Source organism: Anneissia japonica, unplaced genomic scaffold (assembly GCF_011630105.1).
Source record: "Anneissia japonica isolate Jap-2015-1 unplaced genomic scaffold, ASM1163010v1 scaffold3676_len114254_cov149, whole genome shotgun sequence".
Classification (NCBI taxonomy): domain Eukaryota; kingdom Metazoa; phylum Echinodermata; class Crinoidea; order Comatulida; family Comatulidae; genus Anneissia; species Anneissia japonica.
The window spans coordinates 60,988-79,444 of NW_022754095.1; the positions used below are offsets into that span (position 1 = coordinate 60,988).

Sequence of the window (18,457 nt, forward strand, 5' to 3'; positions counted from 1 at the left end):
TTTTACATATGCACTTGTTTACTATTCAGTAATGTAAATATAAAGACCTGAATTTTAAATCACCAATAAATTAAATATTTGAGTGAGTAAATTAATTGATTGGCTTTAATGATATAAAGTGTATGTACATTAAGGGTATGAGAATAGAGAGATATTCCTAAAGAATTTTCATTGACTAATGATTGACAAATTTACTCTAGATTTCTTTTTCCAACTCTTGTAATTAACACACTTTCATCACCCTCGCTAATGTGTTATTTTACATCCGATCTTGTATGAAAAGATAACATTAACAGACAGGAGACATAAAAATAAAATTATTTAAACAAATGTTTTATTTTGTGGATAAAGGACGAAATTTGTGCACATGTATCATTCTAAATTTTATTTGACGAAATTCTATTTTATGGATAAAGGAAACTGACGAAATATGAATAAAAATACAGTAAAAAATGCGTTTTGTAGTCTATTAATAAATAAAATACTGGAGCTTATACTTATACTGGAAATATGAATTACTGTACAATGAATAGGCCTACAGTTTGAAATTGTATAATGAATAACAATACTGTTCTGTAAAACAAATAAAATACTGAAGCTTTACAATTCTTCAATGTAAGACACTTAAAAAGAAATCCACATACCTGAAATAAATAAGTAAATAATACTGTACATGAAAGCAATTATTATATACATACAATACCTAAAATAAATACGTACATATTACTGTGCGACATGACAGCAATTATTTAGTTTAGCAAAGGCTTAAAGTTCGGCATACGCCGCCACAGCATGCAGTGTGGAGAAATGCCCAACTGGCGCTCCATATAAATCTTGTGCGGCCGAAGGTGTCGGCGGCCGAAGAAGTCATATCTAGTGACAACTCCCTGGTTATAGTAAACTAAGCCTAAAGCAAATCAATTTTGTCACAGTCACAGTATAAAATATTATTAATAAAGCGTTATGATAGAATCTCTAATTTAGTGTACAGTAAAGCAATCGATGTCTTACATTTCCAATGACAATGTCAACTATTTTTTTTGCCATGCCTTAATGCCTAGGCTCTACCCATTTGCTGAAGAAGTAGGCTAGCCCCTAGGCTAGCCCCTAACCTATCTGTCTGTTAATTTTCGTTTTGATACCGTGACAGCCTTTATGGTTTAGCCCGTCACAACCACGCACAATAGAAAATACTCCGACATTTGATTTGAACTAAACAAAAAATTTTGTCCAAAAGTATTGCATAGCCTAGGCCTATTCAGTAGTAAATATTTTTATAACAAGTTTAAAAAAGATATTTTCAGTAATAACATTGTTTTTATTTCCATTTCTAGGTTCCCCTCATTTCAATTTGTTGGTATTGGTCAGGTATGTATTGAATAAGTATTTTGCTTCTTCTTATATATACTGTAGGTTGACCTTTTTATATAGGTTGACCTAAATTTTCTTTAGACTCTCTCACAATTGCTCAGCTAATCTTTGTAAATGTATTTTTTTCCCTTTTTTTTTTTTACTCTTTCCTCAATGAAGTACAGTAGAAATCTTTGAATGTTCTTTTGTTCTATCAAAACAAAAAAACTTTTGTTCTATCAAAACAAAAATACTTTCTTTAAAAATCACCAATTAGTTTCTTTACAGATGGTTGCAACCATTGTTTTGTTGTATCTTGCAAAATGTGCAAACATTGTCACATTTCCTGATTTATCAATGCAGATTCCAAAGAAAGTAAGTTAAACATCTATGGTATAAGTGGTTAATTGATTTGATCATTAAGTAATGTCTAGTACATTACACTATTATGAGTTAAAATTTGTCTATGGCAGGTGATGGTGATGCGGATGAAGAAGGGATGAGGATGATGTGGTTTGAAGATATTGGGAATGATAAGGATGTTAAAAATGAGGATGATATGATGAGGACGATAATGATGATGACGATGATGATGATAAAGATGAGGATGATAAAGATGAGAATGGTAATGGTAGGATGATAATGATGAGGTAGATAATGATGGAGAAGGTATTGATAGATGAGGAAGATTATGGAGATGATGATAAGATGAAGATGATAATGGTGAGGATGAGAATAGCAAGGAGGATGATGAGGAAGATAATGATGTAGATGATAATGATGAGGATGATATGATGATAATGATAATTCCTCGCCAATGTTTGTTTCGCAACTAATTCATCCTTATATTGCTATTAGAGATCTAGTTCAAAGTCTCAACTTGCTCATTCTATTCATCCGTCTTGGACTTCTGTCTTTCTTTGGAATGCTTTGCCTATTACAATCCGACAGGCAACTTCCATTGTTGATTTTAAGGCAGCTTTAAAACTCACCTTTTTAACATGTACTTTTCTTAAATTTCTCCTAGCATTTTTATTTTTATTGTTAAGCGCATTGGGGCTTTAGCATAAATGCGCTATATAAGCCAAAATTATCATTATTATATTATTATTATTATTATGAGGATGATGATAACAATTAGGATGATAATGAGGAAGATATTGATGAGGATGATGATGATATTTATGTGGTTGAAAAGCGTGAGGATAAAGAGAATCATTGGTGGATCCAGGGGAGGTTCAAGGGAACTCCCCCCCCTCTGTTAAGAAGCATAACAAAATACAACTGGGTCCTGGCTTACAAAAGGCATGCTAACCTACCTAGGCATAGGTTGGAAGATCAGACAATCTAGGCTTAGTCCATCTAGTTTTCAATTAAATAAATTATACACACTCTTTTTGGTTCGCCGTCATAATAATTTATGTATGAAAGTGAGTTCTTCACTGAGGCCTATCGGTTCATCGATCCATTGAAGAAAGACTACATATCTAACTACTCAATGTTGTCGGGATATAATAATATATTGCCTGTCTTTGATTTTTTTTTTTGCCCTCTCTGATAGGCCTAAAGAAAGAGATAAAATTAAGAACTTAAAAGTCATTAAAAGACTCCTCAGAAGTCGGAAAAGCTCATTTCCGGCCATCTAGGAATCAAAATTTTCTGGGGGGGGGGGGACCCCCTCTTTTAAATCCTGGATCCGCCCCTGAGAATGATGGTGGTGATGAAGATGATATCACTTCCAAGGTTAAATGACAAACATCAGTCTTTGAAGACTTAAAATGATGTTATCTATTTCTACAGATCTGGCCCCTACCTGTAATTTACCTCGGTAACATGGTATTTGGACTTGGTGGTACTAAAAAACTCAGGTTGGTTTGTACGTGGTATTATATCAATAGTTTTATTCTGTATAAAATATGGTCGGGCTTTTTTCTTACCATCTATTGTCTCCTTGTTTTTATTTCAGCTTGCCAATGTTTACAGTTCTACGAAGATTCTCGATTCTCTTCACAATGTGTCTGGAATTCCTAATATTAGGGTGAGTAGTGAAAAGACCATGTGGTAAGGGGAATGTTTTATGCAGTGTCTCAATAAAGAATAAGTTTAGCAGGGCTAGGGGCACCTGGAATCACTCAGAGCGGCTTAGAAAGTGGCTTGTCTTTGCCACATATTGTGATATAAAGAGATAAAAAAGATATGAGATAAAATATAATATGTATTCAGTATTACTGTATGCTAATAAAAAAAAAACAACAACTTCATTTAAAGTTAAAATAATCATTGGAATTATCATTTCACAGGAAGAAAACGCCGCTACGCGTACAAATAACTGTATTTACAATGATAGCAGGAGCTATTATTGCGGCAAGGTGGGTGGAGTAACAAATAATGAAATATCATTTATAAATAAATTTTGTTGCGTTATTGTACAAGCAAAATTCATTTTGAAGTTTTGATTTTGATCATTTTGAAGTAACATAAAAATTGTCAAAAAAAAGTTTATCCATAACACTTTCAGTCACTGGAAATGTTTTATTATTTATCATTATCTGGTATATAAATCAGGGTACACATTTTTTTAAGTACAATAATTTCTATGCTCAACTCAAGTTTATAATTTTTTTTTTTGTCATTTCCAGAGGACAATACATTTTACGACTTCAATGATAACATCAGGACTAAAGTTTTCCCAGTAAAAAGAATAAATAAATAAATAAAGTTCATGATTGATGTATGAAATTTATCAATAATCTTAAATATTAAAATTTTTTTGTATTTTATTACAGCGACGACCTGGCCTTCGAAATGATGGGCTATTTCTTCATTCTGATGAATGATGTCTTCACAGCAGCAAATAATGTTTACGTTAAAAAGAAAATAGAGTCAAAGGTTAGTTTGTGTCACAGATCTATCATTAATAATGAAACTTATGAATAATAATAATAGTGTAGATTTATATAGCGCCGTATCCATCTAATATATTAGGTGCTCAGGGCGCTTGATATGTGGGCTAGGAACTCGATCAGTGACTTTCTTCGCCCCTAAGGGTCCCTTAATATCTGTGCTACCCGGTACCAGCAAATCTCATCGTCCACCACGGGGGCTGTTATGGCTGTAGGTTGCAACGCCCCTGCCTTAACCGCTCGGCCATTTGACTCTCCTGTAAAGGTCCCAAATGTTCACCCTCATTAAATATGGTTCCCACTCTCATTAAGAATCTTCCGGAAAATAGCCCATCCTGCAAATTCACAATGTTGGCATGTTTCTGCTACTGTTATCAATTGTTTGTGTTATTAAAACTCATTTAAACAGAAAGTGGCTTTTTCCAGCTTGGGGCCATAAAATAAATGTTGTTATTGTAGTTTTAGGTGGCAATTATTATAAGAATACCTCATGTATTTCATATTCTTGTTTCAGGATTTGGGGAACAATGGTGTTTTATTTTATAATGCATTATTTATGGTGATTCCTTTGTCGTGTATAGCAGTTTATAATGGTGAAATAGATAGAGCTTTGCAATATGAAAATTGGCGCGATCCTGTATTTTTCTGCCAATTCGTGTTGGCTTGTATGTTTGGGTAAGTACGTGGTTGGTTTTATTTGATTAGAATTTTATTGAAATGAAAACCAAATGAAGTTTTTCAATCATATATCACAGTTGTTTCAGTATACCTTCCGTTGTCTTAACAACTGGTTGTCTTAGCAACTGGTTGGCTTAGCTGCGAGTGATAAGTATACTCGTTCCACAGGGTGTTGCTGAGGGCGCTAGAAACGACTATACTCGTCAAAATGAGGGTAACATTCTAGCGTTTATTACTTCTTTGTTATACATAGTAGAACGACCGGCTTAACGACTGGTTGTTTGAGGAAGATACACCTAGATGATAACATACAAATAACGAATGTACGTTTGTTGTGTTATTTTGCACGCAGTACACTCGATTACTTGAGTGGTGGCACCCTCTGAACATATACCCACCCATGAAAAAAGCAGACGATGAAGATTACATCTATGGTAGCAGTAATGGCAAAAATGGGGATAAAATATATAAATGCTGAAAAAATGTATCCAGCTTCTAAACTGTTTACAAAATTGTTACAAATTAAATTGAATCTTCTGTATTGTACTTCTTTATTGCCAATGTTTTAGTAAAGAGAACAACATTGTGTTTCACACCAAAACAAATTAAATCAAATCCAACTGAGACGACCCTCTCAATGTTTTGTTTGAAAGACTTACTCCTGCATCTCATGCTTTCGTATTATAGTATCTTATTTATTTTTTAATATTTTTCAATTTCATATTTCAGATTTGTATTGAATTTATCTATAATATTGTGTACCACATACAATTCAGCTCTGACGACCACTGTAGTAGGGTGCATTAAAGTAAGTCTAAAAACAATTTTTTTCAGTGAACTTTTTTCAACCCTTTGAAACCTAATCTCCTGAAACTATGACATGAAGTCCAATAAACAACCCCTACTGAATGAAAATTACACAAATTGCTGTGTTTATATAAATCATGTACGCTACAAGTCAAATAGATTGTCAGTCTTCCAGGAAAAAGACAAATTGGAGGCCCAGTGTGCTCTTTAAACAACCCATAGTAACTTTTGGAAGTGTAGAGGTGTTACCCATACAGCTATCCTTTATGTGGTTCACACCAAAAATACTCCTATCCTATTCAACCCCCGATGCTCTGGTTCACACCATGCCGTTGTTGTGAAGTAATGTTTTGCAAACCTGCCGTCCACTGAATATAAATAAAATTTGATTTTTTTTTTTTGCCAGCAATTGCACCCACTGCTGCGAAAAAATAAGGAAATCTTAGATAAAAAAATGGTTTTTTTTTTTAATTACACCCTATAATGGTACAGTAATTATATTGGTTCTTAAATTTGTATTTCAGAATATTGCGATTACATACATAGGCATCATATTTGGTGGTGATTACATTTTCAGTGGAACAAATTTTATTGGTGTAAACATAAGGTAGAGTACTTTTAGATTTATGTTTTATATTGATAAAATATGGTGGCGATGTTGGTGGTGAAAAGTGGTGATGGTATGGTGACGATGACTACTGATAATTATGATGTTGATAATGATGGCAGTGGTTGTAGTGATGGTGATGATGATAATGAAAATGATAATTATCATTCTCTTACAGCAGCATTGAACATTTTTTACATAGTAGATAGAAACCACATAAAATTATATTTGTTTTTCGTATTTCCAGTGTCACTGCAAGTCTTTTCTACTCTTACTACACATTTGTACTGAAGCAGCAATCAAAAGAAACACCACGCTTAACAGAGATTCAAATGAATGGAGAGAAACACCAAAACACAGAGTTGAAACAATGACATAGAATAAAGAGACAATCTAGACTAAAATAAGCACACACCATTGAAAACCCAAACTTCTACCTATGAATACGAATAAAAAAATATCAACAAATGTAAAAACTGGGGTTGCACACCCCCCCCCCCCACCCCCTAAATTGTATTAAGAAAACTAATCTTGTATTGTATTGGTGATATGAACATTGACCTAATACCGGTAAGATTTTTAAGGTATAAGAGTGCAATTTCTAGGCACCATATTCTCAAAAATTTCTCACCTCAGCCCTAACGATGGTGGGTGTAAGGCGGTGTCGACTTTTCACGCACCCCCTATCACCAAATCCAGCATCCGCTCCAGAAAACATACTTACAGTATCCAATCACAAACTCATTATTGGGTAAAATATATTGGTATCATGGCCTATGCTAGTGTATGGAAAAGAAAGTATAAACCACAGGACTTTTTAATTGCATACACCCATAATTGTATGCATTTTGTGTTGCTACATTGATATTTTTTTACACAGTCCTGTTTGCACTTTTAGAAGTTACATCGTCCTAAAAATGGATGATGGTTTTTTTTTTATTACCCTTTAGGATTTTCCCTAGTGGTCACTCTCCTTTAGGGATCAGGGTTATACAGGCTGTGTGAAGCCTCGGTAGGGTTGAATAACAGGGTTGGGTTGGGTGTGCTATGTGCTTCTAGATTGTTTCATATTTTGCTTGTGTGCTGCATAAGGGGCTTCATATTCAATACATGCTTTATACCTAATATCCATCAAAAATATTTAGTCCCCTTGACAACAACATATCCTGAATATATCCCAAATTGCCACTCTATACCTGTTTAGGATTGAAATAAGAATATTCTAACCTAGTTACAATTGTAAATTTTCAGTTGAATTTATCATTTTTATGAAGACAAACAGTAATTTTAATGATGATGATGAGAATGGCATTGGCTGTGATAATATTCCAATATTTGAGTTATTAGTGATAAAACAATTATATTACATTATACAGTATGCTGTATATAAACAATAGTGATAATGTTTTCTTTGTGGAACCTTCTGTAGTTTTAGGTGGATTCACTCAGCCTTAACCTCAGGACCATTGTTTTTTAATAAGGTGTAGACAGTCCAGATTGTAAAGATGTTTTTGTTCTAGACATTTTATCTTTTCATATTTTTGTAATGGTAACTTATAAATTTGATATTGCTAAGCTTAACAAATTTATTTTTACATATTTATTAATATATATTACATTGTATTATTTTAATATTTTTTGTATCATTTGGAAATGCCATTAAAAAGAAACATATGGAAAAATATTATAGTGTATGTGTATACATGATATTGTATTGTATAAATGATTGCTGGTGTGTGCATACGGTAACAATCCCCACCTCATTCTCAATAGCATAGCATGTTTACATGACAGCTTGAATGTCATGTTAGATTTAACAAAAACTGAATTTTATTAAACTTTTTTCTCATTCTGGACAGCGCCACCAAACGAACAAGTTAATTTCGAGATGGAATAAGGCAAAAAAAATTGAGTACAACACACCAATTCATTGGATATGGCATGCAATAAAGAGTAAGTGACCCAAGATTAAGGCCTGGAAACCAGCCTGATTTCACATGTACCATGTGGGATTTAAGCTGCTATCCTAACAAGATTGTATTGAATGGAGGATGCTCACAAAAAATAAGCACAATTCCAAAGGTGGTGATGAGGATCACCATTTGATCAGTGGTGGCTCTAGAAATTGGTGTCATATGACATCATCATGCCTATATATGGGCATATTACTCAAATATGTCGCATGAAATTTGAGAGTAAGCAAGAGCTTAACAAGTCCAAAACAAGGTCTAAACCTCTGTGGAGTCCTGTAGTAAAACCCTGGTGGGTTTCTAATGGTACAAATTGTGGAAAAGCAATAACTGGTTGGATCGGCAAATTAATATAAACTCGGCTATTACAGAGTCTTTAAGTGGCTTTCGAGCCTGACAACTCGATTGTGTTTTTGGGCAAGGTACTTACTAGCATTGGGGAGTGCTTAACAATGATAATAATAATAAACTTTTTAAACAGTAGCACTGTGGACAGAGAATTCTCAACAGTAATATATTCATTGCCAAATTTATTAAAATTGTTTTATTATACATGGCATATTCTTAAACTACAAAGAAAGAGCATATGTAATTCTGAACCATACAGTGATCCAAACTGATAAAATAAAATATATATATATGTATAACAACCATAGACATGTTTCACAAAGAACCATACATCACAAAAAAAAGATAACTGAATTTTGTGGTTGTGCTTTGTCAAATACTACTACAGATTAAGTTCTTAAGAAAATATTTGTGGGTATGGGTCTTAAAATCTGTTTTATAATTTCAAATAAAAAACTACCCTGTTTTAAAATAATGCATTGACTTGAAATTATATATAACCACCCTTTTTTTAGTGAACATCCTAGACTGTGAACACCCTAGACTTGAGAAAGAATGAACTCGAGTCAAAGACTAGCGCCCTCACATCCCAATCTACCCTTAAAGGGGTGATGGCAGTAGGTTTTAAAGGCATCCCTGGGTGGGAAGGGAAATCAGAGAAAATGTCTCGCTCAAGGACGGAAGCGATTTGGAAAGCATGAGAGTCAATTGCCGATTGCTATACATATCACTGTCATGACAGGCAGTTATAAAACTTAAAAAATAAAATATGACGACAAAAAAAATTTGTTTTCAATAAAAATGTTTTTGTCTTGACAGTAAGTTTTATCATTTCACTTAAAATCAAATCTGTAAATGAATAATAAAATAATCAAAATCACTATTTTCAAATATAAAATTTCTTGTTCACTGATTTATATGAAGAGCATCTATTACTGAAACATAATAAAATAAAATATAATTTTAATTGATAAAGTACATTTAGATTATACCCCCAGTTCCTGTCAAGCGTGTAGTCCGTGAGGTGAACATCATACTCCGATCAGATAAATAATTGGTTTAGTTTGTGTATTTGAATATGAATTTCTGATTGTTTCCTAAAGATATAATCTCATATTTGTGCACCTACTGTATACGTGTGATAAGAAACTTCACAAGATTTCAATAAAAAAAAAAGGTATTTTAATAACAGGGCCTTTGTTATTCTATAGCCACTGAAATAAATCAATTACAAAATAAATCTAAAAACTGGACATTTCAGTAAAGTTTACAAACACCATCAAAACTACACTCATGTATGAAACTTATAATCATCTAATAACACTGAATAAATATGTTGATTAAAAGTTATACACATACATTAGGGTATTGGATGTTTTTTTGAAATTACACGGGAAATAAATACAATTTTATTCTAAGCCCTAACAAAATAACACCATTAAGATCCAACAACATAATACATCCCACTTCAAACTAATAATGAGATAACAGATTTTCTTATCTTTAAATGATATATATATACTGTACCTGTATCTATATTTATTAAATCAAGATGAAATTCATGCAAAGAAGTACAGTAATAAGATTAAGGTTCTATTAATCCAGGTTGAAGAATGTGAACTGTTTTGTCATGCCGTCTTCACATCTATGCTAGAGACCCCGAATTAGGGTTCTTTTTACTTCACACCCCTCTTAAAGAGACTGGATTAAGATTTGTGACTCAATTCACTTGTTGAAGAGATGAAATTAGGTTAGAAACACATACAGTCACTGTGATAACACTAACATATTCTTAACTCGCTGACAACAATTTACGCCAAAAGAAAAAACAAATTCAATGATATCTAGAAGACATCTGATTCTCACATTGCATCATTTTCATATTTTGCATTATTACTTTTTTCCTCTTCAAATTAATTTCCTGTCAACCTTTTTCCTGACTATAAAGTAATACACATGTTCTTTATTTTTATTTTTTTTTTGGAACGAGCATTCACTTTTTCAAACATCTTATAAGACTTATCCATCTCACAATCCTCTCACATCCCCTCTCCCTCCTAACTTTTATACAGTGGGGGATATTCAAAATAGTTGCAATACTTTTGTATTTACATTTATTTATAGATATATGTATATATAGAAATACATGCTTCCCACATCGCGAAGCACTGGCATTCTGTCTCTGAAATATCAGCACAGAATTATCTGAATAATCCTATTTACAAATCTTAAATTCGGCAGCCATTTTTCATTACTGACAACTTACTTTACAGCACCTCTATAAGTTTACATAATATTTGCATATTCTTGTCAGTTTTTTAGTATTTCTGATTATTATATATTTCTGATTCTTAAATACAGGCACAAATTAATCTCATAATTTTTATCCTTGAATATTATTATTTTTTTCTTGCATTCTTCCAAAAAAGTTTGCTAATCACTCCAAATAATCTCTAAATATCATAAAAAAAGAGAATTTTACTAATACAAAAAATGTTTAATTACATGTATTTAAATAATTAATTTGCTTAGTGTTTTGTATACGTTCTATTATATAAAATTTTTGACATTTTATAAATTCAATAGTTTACTGGAATGTTCCAATTGATCATAACAGAGGATTCCTAGAGAGGAGTGTTTGCTAGTCAAATAAAATTACAACCTTCAATCAGGTTCCTGTTATCCAGTCTACAGCACCAAGAATTGTTGGGGATGGCTATTAAGTAGAAATGATTCAAAACAATTTATAGAAGCTGCAACAATATTTTGGAGAAGTTTATATTAGTCAGAAATCTTGGATATTTCTGAATTCTTTTAAAGAAAAGGGAGTTTATCAAAGTCTAGCTTATACAAAATGTTTCTGGTTGATCAACATCTGTAATATCATATCAATTATTAGTTATTACTTTTTCCTATTTATTCATCATTTCTATAATTCAATTTAATTCATATTAAGTGTGTGTGACCATAAACACTTTAGTACCATTCATCATATTAACATAGTTTTTTGGGGGATTTTGTGTAATCTTCATATTGAATTTACTGGTCATTTGCATATTTGGTGGAATGAGACAAAGCTAGTCAATGGGATATTTTGTTTCTTAAATAAACATTTAAAAATTTACAGAAACTTTCTACTCCTACGCCTAAATTCACTTGGTGAGACCGACCTAAAGATATTGTAGTAAGCTAGCACGACAACCAGCATGTGCCAATGATAATAAGTTTGGTTTGTATAATGAAGACCTTTCCCAATCAGTGACTACAATGTTAATGGAATAATTTTATCATAATCATTAATTTTATTATTATTATTATTATATTAGTTGTATTTTTTTAAAGATTCTTATTACAAGATTATTATTAATATTATTATTATTATTATATTTAGATTATTATTCTTGTTTTTGTAAACCAGCTGAACATTGTAAACTTTAGGCACTATATAAATACTGTATAGAGGTATTATTTATTATTATTAATATTATTATTATTATTATTATTATTATTATTATTATTATATTACAGTAATTGATATACACCCTCTGTAGTCTGATCCGATTCTTACTGCACAAAGTCAACTACATACAGTACTACATAGTTTTATATGATCATAATTATAAAACTGATATCACAGACAATATACAGTATAATGTTTAATTGTTTTTGCTCTAGGATGAATTTGAATTTACTGTAGAAAAATGACCCTCTGTCCCTACACTTTATGCCTGCTGCAAAAATTAATTAAGCAAGCATACTCTGTCCACATCTAAATCAAATTTGCATCAATGTTCACTTTTTATCCCCTATATGACTTGTATGTTAAGTAGGCTTTGCTTTGCAAATATTCTGTGCCAGCTATACCTAAGGTAGACTATACAGTCCATTTGTTGCTGGGACTCGGAAAATGGGAGTCTATACCATACATTCCAAAAATGCATTTCTCCCATAAAGGTAACTTCCCAATAACAAAATACTGAAAGCAACACACTTCCCTGCACTGTGTGGAATAATAGAATATTCCATTATCTGATATAAAGGTATAATATATGGAACAGAATTAATTGTTCATTTATTGTAACATAAACAATTAAGTAATAAAATCAATGAATTTATACACAAAAAAAAAAACACCAAACCATGCTGGTAGACTGTGAGGATACCAGAGTTAAAAACCACCTGAAAATGAAATGAATGTTTTTCTTTTATTTTGTTAAAATTGCCATAGATCATCGGTTCATAGAATTGCTTCCCGTAATTGATTGTGATCTTTTCTGCGATGCTTGTCGTTGCCGTGCAAGGAATGATTGGCCCCCTCCGGAGTGGATCAACCGATCTTCAGCAGCTTTACGATGTAGATTCATACCCTAAGGGAGTAAAGAAGGAAGTCAGCAATGCAAGAATATTTCCAGCTCATCTTGGTTAAATTGTATTTAAATTAATTTTAATTTAATTTGTTACATGTAAAACTACTGCCTAGCCCACTACATGTTTTCTGTACAAATACTTGTAAATTATCCATAATCACATCAATATATGGGCAACTCACATATATTTGTCACAAAGTATTTCCAACTCATCTTGATTAGATTGTATTTAAGTTCATTTCAATTTTAGTTATTTGCATGTATATTACTGTCTAAAGCTTCATGTTTTCTGTACAATTATTTGTGATTTACCCATACAATATGTGCATGACTGTCGTTGTCACATCACATCCATGGGCAAATCACACATGTAAAAGCAACTCACCATATTATACCATGCTGAAACAATCAACTTTTCTTCATTGTCTCTGGTTACCTTTGACCTCTCTTTTTCGCTCTGTGATAATGAAAGAAAAGGAAGTGGTGAGAAGTTATGAAACTATTGTTATCTACAGTAATAGAATATAAATTAAAGCAGTGTACATTCATTATAGTACACATACCATATACTATCAGTTTATGATTTAATGTGTCCAACAGTTGACTTTATACTGGCAAACGGACAGCCAACCTATTGCCATTTTTCTAACTTGTACTGTTTATAATATCTACCACTATTAAGCTACAGTAATTCTAATCCTACGATGTTATACTTACTTCCAGGAGTTCTATAGTGCGTTGTTTCTCTTGTAATTGGTTCTTGAGAGCCTGGATCTCTGGAGCAGAACCAGGATTGTGTTTGGGGTCGAGGGTTCGAATCACAGCCTTGGCCTTCTCTAGGTATTTCTTGTACCTCTCCTCCATGGCTTTCATATCTTGCTCTTTCTTAACCAGTTGAGATTGCATCAGCTTCATTTTATCCACTAAGAAATAACCAAGAAATTATAATTTATAACATTTATTAAGTTTTATAGATCTTACATATTGATAGCGATTAAAATGATCACGTCCCAATAATGCATCTTGTATTAACAAGCCCGGTATACTACCATACACAACTAACCATTGGATGTAACTTTAGGTTCAAGATGGTCGATGTACTCCCGTTTAACTTGTAATTCTGTGTCAGCTTCAATCAACTTCTCCCTGTTTAAAAAAAATATATTTCCAAAATTAGACAGCTGATAGAGACTTTGTGTAGAGGGTCTGCGGGTAATGGAACTACTAAAATTAAATCAAGGAAATTGCAATATTAATGCAATGTTTTCCAAAATAAGCTTGTTGCAGAGCAGAATTAATCCCATGTAAATGTGACTTGCTCCCATATACAGGTTAACAAGTCAAAGTAACTTATATACTAGGTCTAGGTAGAAGGCTAGAAGTAAGAATATTAGCCCAGACCTACAGTTGGCACCCATGGTTCATGACTTATGTTTGGGTTGTAAAGATTTTTTGATAGGTCGTCGGGTTAAATCTGAACTTAGAAGCCATAAAATACTCGCACCTGGGGCTGAAATATAGCGCGAGCCACTGCACAGCCCGTCAAAAGTTTAAGCTGGGGTACCAAAGCATGGCCGGCCGAGAATGGTCAGCGTGTGATTCGAACTGACAACAAGGTTTAGCATCTGAGGGAGGAGCGCTTCGCCAAACTGCCTTCCCCAAATGTGTGTTGTGAATACAGTGAATTTTCAAACTGTACTCACAGAATATATTCTTCTTTTCAATGAATATTTGTTTTGTTAGTTTACACTATGAATCTTTTAATTAAAAAATTAAATTAAATGAAAAAAATATATATATCTCATTAGCATACTCGTGGGATGGAGCACAGGGAAAAACCATCCAGGTGAAAAATAATTCTTAATGAATATGTTCTAATCTAAATTAAAAGTAAGCATTCATAAAGTTCTTGATGACATATCTTATATTTGAAGTGGAACACACCCAAAGGTATTTCTATTACCCTATATGGAAAAGCATGGTTAAAAACATGATTGCAACACAATCAAAATGAGAAAAGGCAAAAACAAAGTTAAAGGATATAACTTTTATCTAGTATATACTGTACTATCATGCAAACCAAACTCAGTATGGGCACTAAAAAATATCCATTAAGCCAAATAAAAAAAATTAGTGTGTTGGTCATGCCCGACAGACCTAAAATGTACGAAATTGAGGTTCGGCATTTCATTTTATATATTTTTTATTTTTTTTACTACAACAAAAAAATTTTTTTTTTAAAGGGCTACAAAAGGCAGGAATAAGACTATCTGGCTGGACGGTAGGTGAAGCAACAGTGTTGTGCGATCGTTTTGCTTTTAAATATAGATTTACAAATAGTCTTTGTTGTATTTTTGAGTATTTTATACTTTTTACGCTTTTTTGGTTAAGAATCTTTTCCTACCGACCTACCCATTTTATGGATTTTTCCAAAACGTGGCCAACGCAAGAATTTTTTTTTTCTTGGCCTTATTTGAGAATCGCTCATTTACCCATAACATTAGATATAATGTTGGGTAAGAGGTCTTGAGGCTAATGCCAATCTTAGTCCTGGAATGAATTAAGCATGAAGTGATGCGAGGCGATATGTTAAAGCTAAGGCTATTTGCTGTTATCTGACCAGGGACAGATTGTAGTGGAAAATCAGTAAAACTGTCTTACCACACCTTGAAATTAAGAATAGATGTTGATGATGATTTATTGTATTTTTATTTCTGTATTTCGCAAATTCGTTTTTAGAACAGATGATAATGATGATTTTACTATTTATCCTAGACCTAATCCAGAAAATGGTTCTCACACAGTGCATGCATGTAATGGATGCAAAATGCAATTTCATTTCAAATTACAAAGAGTTTCATGTTGAGTCTAACAGATCAAAGTTGACAATGTATACCAAATTTTAGCACTCTCTTTAGTTTTCAAATGTACATAATTAAAGTCTACTTTAAAAGGAACGCCTTAACCATATCAAGTTCTAGGGAAGTAACAATATTGTTTCCATAATTTGTTTTATTCCATCATGCATCTAGGGTGATTTAAAATTGGTTAGTGATGATCAATTTTCAATCATACACTGTGAACACAAGTGCATTTATTCAGCATGCTGTATTAATACAGTTCTTCCTCCATGTAAAAACCACTTTTAGATCGGGATTTTCCTTGTTTTTATCAGCTTTCACCTTTAATTACAACAATAATTATCACAAAGATCAAAGATATAGTAGGCATTCATCTGGTTCACAAAAAGCGGTCCTTAATTGGAGGTGGTTTTGAATTCAAAGTTTTCATTTAGACCTTTGCATGCATTTATAATGTGCAAGTCTTAATGCTCCTTGTGCACTTAGTTTAGTGATTGGCAACAATCAACACAATGAGAATCTGCTTAAAAAAATAAAGCAAAATATAGAAATAAAGAAATTCTACAACACAGGTGAGGAGAGATTCAGTAAACACTTCTGTATGCCCAATGTGCTTCCCCTATGAATGACAGGGTGGTGGTGGGGCCGAATATCTCATATTTCCATTGGTAGGCTTCCCTATTTCTTCCAATCTACAGGATATACAAAAGAGAGCTTTGTCCTGCAGGGTAGAGTACTTAAGCACTCGTTTGACAGTAAGCATTTCCTTCAGTGTTTGTTACTGCTTTCACTACCTGCCATGTGTTTATCCATTAATGACAATTGCTATTACATAATTATAAACAGTCTGAACATTACATTTCCATTCCCTTTTACAGCCAATGTTTTAGTCTTATATAAACCCTCTTCCATTGTTTTTTCAGACATGTTTAAGATTGCATTTCGTCTTATCTGTAGGGCCTCCTAAAAAATTCCACTGTTTGAGCGAAAGCTTGAAAAATATAATTTATTTGAGCCTGTATAAAAAAGGGTTCTTTTTTTCATTATTTAATACTCTTATCTTTTAGTAATGATGCAAACAAAAATTATAATCACTTTTAATTTACTTAATTTGATAATTTACTTAATTATCACATTAATAAATTAGTACGGCAAGTTTTGTTTCTTTTAACCATTTATGCAATGCAAAAAGCTTCAATTCAAAATAACCCATCCACCTTGCAGCAAGTTACTATACGTACAGGTGCCAAGCTAGTGTTTACCTCCTATTCATTGACCGTGCATAGAAGAATTTGAAAGGCTTCATAAAACTGGTACTAAGAAAATGTAAAATAAATGTATAAATGTATATATATGGTTTTTGTTGAAAATCAGAATTAGGCCCCTCTGTAGTTTATAGACAAAAGAAATTATCTATCTATCTATCTATCACACAAAAAAATGTGTGAGCTGAAGTATATTACAGTATTTATAAGGAAAGTAGGTAATTTTTTTTTTACAAGCTATGATTTGTGATATGTTGATTTGTGATATGATGGTTTGTGGTACAGTTAATGCACAAGGAAAATAAAGTTTATTGTTTTTGATTGTCATTGTCTTTTTGTCATTGTCAATGGTACTTACTTTTGTTCTTCAATCTTCAGCTTCAAGTCGTTATTCTGTAACCAAAAATAGAAATTAAATGATTTGTACTGCACATCAGTCCAGGATCACAATGCATCATAGGAATTTTTTTTAATGTACTGTAATAAATATGCAATATCAGTTATGAATATTAAGTTAATTTTGATGTTGTTAAAGGTTTTCCTAAATTCTGTAATTGTTTCCTAAATCCTAGGTGTGGTCTTCATCATGATCATCACTATATCTTAGCATTATAGCATTACTGCCCTATGCTTTTTGTTGTTGAATATTTTGTATGAATTGTCTATGCAAAGAAAGCACTACAGGTCTAAAATATTTTTCTATAGAAAGTTGTACTAAAAATAAACAAACTAATAAAAACAAAATATTCTTGTAATGCACACATATTACTATTTCTTATACTGTATATAAATATAATAATTTAATCTATATTTATAAAATATTTTGTAGTGAACTATGTGATTTATAAATATCATGAACAGAATCATTACATTCTTCTATGAGTTTTGCTACCTCTTTATATATATACTGGTATTATCATTCACATTCAGAATGCTAAAAAAAAAACCAACATGGCTAAGTAGTTGTAAAACTCAATATAAAATCAATAAGAAAACAAAATAGTATTGCCTACAACATGCTACACTGAATAGATTAATGAACATGCTGAAGAAATTCAAGGAAGACCACCACCAATCACAGAAAAAAATACATCTTTCCTTCATGCACCCAACCAACAAAACGCATGCAAATGAAAACAAAAGAACAAACAACACTGCAAACACAATATGTAAACATAAAGGCAAACACATATGATATCAACCTCAAAAAAGAAAAAAAAAACAATTCATATGTTTGTACTTGCAAGTGTAGCTGTGTACAGACAAGTTGGCTTGCGTAAATACGTGTGTTGGAGTGTATG

General features: G+C 32.2%; 2 protein-coding genes across 2 annotated transcripts in view; one reads left to right on the forward strand and one right to left on the reverse strand.

The window, feature by feature from the left end:
• Nucleotides 1-1,334: 1,334 nt before the first annotated feature.
• LOC117123092 (UDP-N-acetylglucosamine/UDP-glucose/GDP-mannose transporter-like) lies at nt 1,335-7,703 on the forward strand (the record flags this gene model as incomplete). Its single annotated transcript, XM_033268918.1, is given in 10 exon segments — nt 1,335-1,368; nt 1,639-1,725; nt 3,151-3,218; nt 3,317-3,388; nt 3,651-3,719; nt 4,137-4,239; nt 4,768-4,928; nt 5,661-5,739; nt 6,263-6,345; nt 6,593-7,703. Coding segments are annotated over 10 exon segments (883 nt in total), but the record flags the coding sequence as incomplete, so codon positions are not given.
• A 1,127-nt stretch (nt 7,704-8,830) lies between these two features.
• Nucleotides 8,831-18,457, reverse strand: part of LOC117123089 (protein Hook homolog 2-like) — a 20,362-nt gene continuing 10,735 nt past the window's right edge. The window contains exons 3-8 of the mRNA XM_033268915.1: nt 17,515-17,549; nt 17,154-17,207; nt 14,094-14,176; nt 13,748-13,953; nt 13,416-13,487; nt 8,831-13,030 (exon numbers count right to left, since the gene is read on the reverse strand). Of these exons, the coding sequence (XP_033124806.1) occupies nt 12,893-13,030; nt 13,416-13,487; nt 13,748-13,953; nt 14,094-14,176; nt 17,154-17,207; nt 17,515-17,549 (588 nt within the window). The 3' untranslated portion in view covers nt 8,831-12,892. The remainder of the gene's footprint in view (nt 13,031-13,415; nt 13,488-13,747; nt 13,954-14,093; nt 14,177-17,153; nt 17,208-17,514; nt 17,550-18,457) is intronic.